Raw genomic sequence first — 7102 nt, 5'->3', positions numbered from 1 at the left:
GAAATTCTGGGAAACCACATTGAAATGCTGATTGTTAAAGCCTTTATCTCTGCTCCTCCATCTGTAGGTTGGCAGGTCACAAGGTGAAGGAGTTTTCCTGTCCCAAAACCTGAAGAATATCATTGATTGAAGAAGGTGAGAACGACTCTGTCTTCTCTTTGGGGAATATCCAACAGGCATTTTGTTCTTCTGCTCTTATTTCCTCCTCTCCTTCTGCTGGTGACCTGCTCTCTTCTCCTGTGCCTGTCCTGTGCAATATTCCTTCACCATTCCCCAGGGGAACACCAAAGTGGATTTCCCCAAATGGGCAGATGCTTTATCTGGGATCTGACTTCTTACACTCTGCACATATTCATATATAAACCTCTGATCTTGGGTACAACTGACACCAGGCAGCAGTACCAGCAACTGGGGTATATTAGACATTTCTCTGTGCTTTGTAGGTTGGAATCTTGACTTGAGAGTTTACGTTCTAGTGATGTCTGTAAGTGCAAACCACTGTTACTGTGCCAGAAATGGATTTCCTTGCCTTCACACTCAGCTGCTCCTTTCCTCCTCTCCCACTTGAAGGCCTGGTGATTTAGAGGTGGATTCACTCTTCTCAGCCAGAGTTTACTCTGAATAGCAGAGATGGTGGCTGTATCCCACCTGTCTGTGTGTGCCATGACGAAGGGTAAGAAAAGGACCTTGTCACTCCCAACTCCTGCACACACCTTCAGGATTTGGCTGTCCTGTCACTGTCACCTTTTGTTCTCTCCAGTCTCTTTTCATTGGAAAACTGGTATCACAAAGTCACTGGAAATGTCGGTTTGACAAATCAGTTATGACCAAAGCTGAAATGTCACTCCTGCTTTTATTGGTAGTGGTTGAATTTTGGCAGCCTTTCTTCCTAAGCCTCACAAACCATGAGAACAGGATGATTCATGGGACAGAGTGATTTGATTTCCTATGTGTCCCCCTTGCTGCTGTCTTGAGTTTGATAGCTTTCCTTTGATTAACACATCTTCCCAAAAGGAATCCCACCTCAATTTGATGGTTTAGGAGACAGGAAAATCCATCACGTCTCTCTGTGAAAGTTCAGCAGAGTTCATGCTTGCTCTGAATGTTTAAAAGCCATCCAGAGTGGGGTACAGCAGGCTGCCTTGGGTGAAGGGGTGCTGAGGTTTGGAAAGCCAGTGACATGAAGAGCGCCATGCCAGCCATGAGGTATTGTACTAGCTCAGAGCAGTCACTCTTTCATTTTCTAGATACCCTCCTTGATTGCTTCTGATTTTTATTATTCCCTGCAATTTTTAGTGAGATACCATCATGCAGTGGTTTGATTTAAGCTCAGGTGGCTGAAGCCTGTGATTAGACAGGGAAGATAATTAATTGGCACTGGGGCAGAAGGACTATTTAGCTTGAAAATTAGGTATTTGCTTGTTCAGTGTCTGTCTTTGATCCTTATCTTTACTTCATTCCAGATTCCATCTCTCAAATCATAGAACCCCAGACTGGTTTCGTTGGAAGGGACCTTAAAGCTCATCCAGTTCCAGCCCCTGCCACGGGCAGGGACACCTTCCACGAGAGCAGGTTGCTCCGAGCCCCTGTGTCCAACCTGGCCTTGAACACTGCCAGGGATGAAATGTGGCAGAGCAGAAGCCTGCACCCAGTTGTGCTCCTGGAGAGTGGGGGTACATGCTGCCTGCTGGGGCTCTGCTGTGGACACGAGTGAGCTGAGCTCCTCCTGGCAGCCACGTAACTGCTGCCTCGTCCCCTGATGGCCACAAATGTCATTGCCCTGATAGCAGCTTTAGGGGAGAGCCTTAACGTTTGCTTTGCAGCTCTGTGCATCTATGAGGCTGATCTTTTTGACTTTAAACCTAACAACTTTCTGGTTAGTGCTCTTCTGAGATGCATCTTACAGCTTAGCCCTACACTTCCAAGTGCTCAGCAGTACAGCAGGGCTGACACTGCTGCACACGACTGTCACTGTTGAGCTTCTCTCAGGAGGTGGCAGTGGGAGGAAGGAAAACAGTTAAATGGAGTGTCAGATTCCTTGTGAATCTGAGATGGGGCCAGTGGTAATGGAGGCTGGTGTTGAGCTCACTTGGGCTGCTCACTTCCATAAATCTCTTGTGTGTGAGGAAAGGAGGGTCTTTGCAGTACCTTGATAGAAAAGAAGATGTTGATTGCTGCTGAGGAAAGTCTGATGGGGATCTGGGGACCCTTTTTTCCCTGTAGCTGTACAGAAGTCAGGCCTGAAGGGTTTAAGTGCACTGGGGGTTGGTGGCTTCTTTCTTGTGATCTTTGGCTTTTTACTAAGAATTCTTGCTGGGCTGTGGAACTGTAGGGTGGTGAGTGGAAAAAAATCACCGGGACTAAATGTGTGGTCATCTGTTGGGAATGGTTTTGTATAATGCTGTTTAGACGTCTCAAGGCTGAAGGGAAAAATATCTATCATTAAAAAGTTCAGCTGAAATTCTCAGAATTGTCTGCTACACACACAACCCAAGTGTTGCAACAGCAGGATCCCGAGAGTGCAACTGCCTTGTCATTACAGGAGCTGAGAGCAACAGAAACAGCAAATGGCATTCCAGAAATGACAAGCAAATAGGAGTATTATTCTTTCAGCCTTAATTGTGTGAGTGCAAGTAGTTCCACAGGTAGGGAAATTTCCCTTCGATGGGATTGATGTTGACAGTGCTCTCCTGTGAAACGTCTGCTCTGATTTGTCTCTCTTTAACTCTTCCCTCTAACAGGACGTGGCAGCATGTACCTGTTATAGCCCCATGTCCTGGCAGCTTCAGCCCAGTGTTTAACGTGCTGCCCCTGGGGACAGCTTTATTTCAAATGAGCAAATGCAGCTCAGCTGTGGGCCTATAGCTCTGATGTGCACAATATGTGCTGTTCATAGCCCCAAACCAAATTACCCCTCAGGCAGCCTGCACATAAAGGGCTGGAGTAACTTCAGTGGCTCAGGAGGCAGAACGCAGGTCCTGATGTAGGCACAGTGCTGGGTAGTGCTGCTGGGCTCCGGCAGGAGAGCGTTTGAACACTGTGTTGTGCTGGGAAGCTGTTCCCAGGAGACATCCACATTCTGCTGCTAAAAAAAGGGCTAGTGCTCCTTCTGTGAATACTCCTCAGCTTTTACTGCTTCAGCTAGACTTGGGGTTTCACTTGTCTGTCTGTCTGGAAGCTAGAGGGACTTTTTTTCTCTAGTACCATCGAGAACAGGAATAGAAACTTTGCAATAAGCTCAGAATGTTCTTTGGCTCAGTGCATGGGAAAGAGATTTAGGGTTGGATTTCCTATTGCTTCACACTTACTCCTGCCTGGTAGCAGGGTGACAGTTCTGTGCACAGGCATTTCTCTTAAATGAACTGTTGACTGTTTCTCCCTAGTTTACTGTGGTATCCCCTCAGCTGGTTTCTGGAGGTAAATGCTTCACCTTCCCTCACTACCAGCAGCCAGGAAGACTCTGAACTCGGGGACATCTTCTCAAAGACACACTCCATGCTGTGGACAGGGAGAGCAGGCAGGCAGAGATCTTTATTACCTTCTTAGGGGTTTTATTAAGATGTTTGGAATGGACGGTCTGGTTCCAACTCTTTTGGCAACTGATCATAATACTTTATAGTGATTAAATGATGAATTTCCAGAAACAGAGCAAAGCAAGCATGGAGGCACTGCAGAGTGGGGAAACAAAGCAGCATGGGGCTGCAAAGGGAGCAGAGTCCGTGGCAGAGCTGGGCTTCACACAAGAGCTCTCTTAGAGGCCCTCCTGCATTGTGCCTCCCACACTTGCTGCTTCTGGAGCACTCTGTTCCAAGCAGCTTGTCTTGCAGCATCTTGTGATTGACTTTACAACGTGCTAACCCCGGATATTAATAGCAGGGAGATGTCTGCTGCTTTCAGCTGTTCAGCTTTGTCTCCGATTGCCTGGAGTTCACTCCTGTGTGCAGACAGGTAGCTGTCATTGCTCAGGTACTTCAGTACCTGTACTTGATATGGCAGGCTGATGGGGAGGGAAAAGCATATTGGAGGCTTTGATCTGATACAGGACAACAGTGGAAGGGGTGAGCTGGGTACTCTGGTGGAGTGGTGAGCATCACCGCAGACACATTTAAGTGTGTGCCCATCCCGTGCTGGCAGGGTGCCCTGCTCACATCCTGCACATCAGCAAGGGGGGAGCACCCACCTTTCATTGCAGAACAAAAGAACAAGAAGGGGCTGTGAGCTTTTATGGGATTAAGAGATGCAAAGGAACAAATGGTCTCCAAAAGTGGGTGTGAGCAACCAGGCTGCAGCAGCACTGTTGAAAACATGTAAATGTAGCAGAAACAACTCTGTTCATTGTGCTGCTTTTCAAGTGTTAAGTCACAGCAGAGTCCTTCATACAGCAGCAAAAACCCCTCTGCAGTCACTGGTGGCCATTTACTGGGCACTTCCCTGAAGCTTGTTGTGTACAGTTCACTCTTGGGAAGTAGTACTTGGATTATGAAGTCATACTTCCAGGAGGCTGATGTGTGTTGTAACTCTTAATTTGCAGTACACAGCTCGGTGTGCCTACAGTTGTCTCTGGGTGTAGTTTCTAACTAACAAAACACAAACACAGCTTCGCCTGAAAGCAGGAATTCCCTCACCTCTGCAGGAAAGAAGAGTGAGGTGATGGGTGACTCCTGTTAATGTTTTCATTGCAGGCTCCTATGATGAACAACTGCACAGCAGCAAGTGTAACACTGATCCTGAGCTTGGGATGGGAGAGATCACCATGGATGAAGTTCCCTCTCTCTTCCTCACATCAGCAGCAGCAGTTCCCACTTCTCTCTGGACACTGACAGCTCAGCACTAGACTCTGGCCTTCCACCTTCTGAACTGCAAAGGGCTTGAATGAGGTACTTTGTAATAACTGACCCAAACCCCAATTCCTCACTGGCTTCCTGACTGTTCAGCCCCACTTACAGAGCTTAGTTCTGTACCAGGTAAGAAAATAAAGGGGCTAAACACATTCTGCAAAGCAAACCAAAGCTTTTAGGGAAGGCAGGCACCTGATCCTCCCACTGCTACTACTATGGAAACATGTCAGAGCAGAGAACCTGTTGCCATGATACTGTAAAAATAACCTGGTGTCAGCCGTTGCAGAGACGCTGAGTGGCTGCTCTCCACGGGCTGTGTGTGAGTGGCTCCAGCACAGGGACCTGGCACTGGGTATGCAGGGAGGTGGCTTTCTGAAAGCTTCAGGTAATAAGTAATGTGTGTATGTGAAACTTAAGGCTGAAGTGGGCAGCCTGGCTTCTTGCAGATGTGCATTTAGGATGCGTGGGGTTAGCTACAGAATTCAAAAGCACATCAAGCAATGGTAGTTGGGGTTTAGGCTTAAAGAAATCCCACCTCAGATTTAAGGAGTTGGAAACAAGGTGGGGTTTGGAACTGTGTGAATTGAAGCATGTGTAGAATGGACGAGGCTGCCTGGTGAAGGTGCCTCTGAGCTCTAAGGTGGAAGGTGCTCAGGGAGCCAGGAAGAGGCTGGTGCTGGATTTAAAGCTCTGCACACATGTGCTGAGGGGAAGCGAGCCCAGGATCAGGCCCAGCTCTGTGCTGCACCAGTGAGGTTTGGCAGAACAGGTGAGCTCCCTTGAGAGCTGCAGAGAGCAGGACAGTGGCTGTTTGAAGCCTTCAAGTTCTATCCAGAAATACCTTTACAGCAGTTCAAAAAATAAAGGGCTTGGCTGTGCCCAGACGCTTTCCTGTACGCAGCAAAAAATCAAACCCCTCTGTAGCCTGTTACTAATGGTTTTTTTAATCTTTTTATGGTCTTACCCAAGTTGTGCTGAGGTTCATGTTCAGGCTAAAGGGGGTGGTCTAAAGACAAACTTTAAAACCTTTGAAGAAACTGTTACTGGTTGAGCCAATTGTCCTTTCACTACAAGGCTCGCTCAGGACTGGGTCGTGCCCAGCTCTCTTCAGGCTGCTTTTTTAACTATACATGTTTTATCCCTCATTTCTTTGGTCTTTTGCCTTCCAACTGAACAGCAAAACACATTTTCTCAGTGAGACTAAAAGGATGCTGCCTCCTCCCACCCCATCTTTAGAGATTCCTGACGTGTTTCAGATGCACAGCTTGGCTTTGTTTTAGTACCACGGGCACACAAAACTCCTCCTCTGTGCTTGAGGCGTGCTGTGGATTCCCAATTCCTCCTACTCCTGTTCCCAACATGACAATGAGCCAGCTCTGAAGCCAAACTCTTGAAGCACTTGCAAAAAAACCCAACAAGGAGCACACACACAAAGTCAGGAATGTCCCACTGCTTTGACTTTAATAATCCCACTTCCACCCCAGCCACGGACTGCCCAGCGCTGTGTCCCAGCCCATGCCTGGGGGTGGGAAGGAGCAGGAAAGGGTTTGTGATCCAAAGAAGCTGCAGCCTCGTAGGTGAGGAGCCAAACAGTCCTCAGCTCTGGCTACAGGGACCTCACCCGAGGTGGGCTCCAGGCACATGGATCTCCTCCAGCAAACGCCATAGGATGTGGCTATTGTGGTGTGAGCTGCAGAGGTGACAGCCTGAATATACATGGTGACAATGGCACAGCCACCTCAGCCCTCCAGGATGCGATTGATCAGCTTCATTTCCTCAGCACTCATGGGGTTCAGGTTAAATCCCTTCAGTTCAGGTTTACCTGAGAAGAACACATGGAAAAATCAGGACTTTGCTCCACAACCAGTGCAGCAATCCCTGCTGAGCTCCTGAGGGGCTGCGGGGAGGACAGGGCCAGTCCTGGGAGCTGATGTGGGGTTATCCTGGTCTGATGGCTCTGTACCAGTGCTGCTGGAGCAGGGAAGGAACTGCAAAGCCACTGGGAAAGTGGCTGCAGGAGTACACAGAGCTCAGGAGTTTCTGGACCCTCCTGATATATGACCTCTGATACTGAGACGGTTCCAGAACAAGAGTGTTACCTTGGGCTTCATAGAGGCGGTTCACCTTCACACGCAGCTCTTTCCGGAGCTTGTTTATCTCCTCATCTAGGTGTTCCTGGTCTGAAACAATCACAGACTGGTTTGTGTTGAAGGGACCTTAAAGCTCCTCCAGCTCCAACCCCTGCCCCGGGCAGGGACACCTTC

General features: G+C 48.4%; 1 protein-coding gene across 1 annotated transcript; it reads right to left on the bottom strand.

The window, feature by feature from the left end:
• Window positions 1–6577: 6577 nt before the first annotated feature.
• Window positions 6578–7018, bottom strand: PDRG1 (p53 and DNA-damage regulated 1; the record flags this gene model as incomplete). The annotated part of the gene is made up of 2 exons (XM_010022876.1): window positions 6578–6660; window positions 6938–7018. Coding segments are annotated over 2 exons (164 nt in total), but the record flags the coding sequence as incomplete, so codon positions are not given.
• Between the last annotated feature and the right edge of the window lie 84 nt (window positions 7019–7102).

The sequence above is a fragment of the Nestor notabilis genome, unplaced genomic scaffold, assembly GCF_000696875.1.
Source record: "Nestor notabilis isolate BGI_N333 unplaced genomic scaffold, ASM69687v1 scaffold23109, whole genome shotgun sequence".
Taxonomy (NCBI): Eukaryota; Metazoa; Chordata; class Aves; order Psittaciformes; family Psittacidae; genus Nestor; species Nestor notabilis.
Note: the sequence above shows the minus strand (reverse complement) of the source record. Positions and strands in the feature narration are given on the sequence as shown.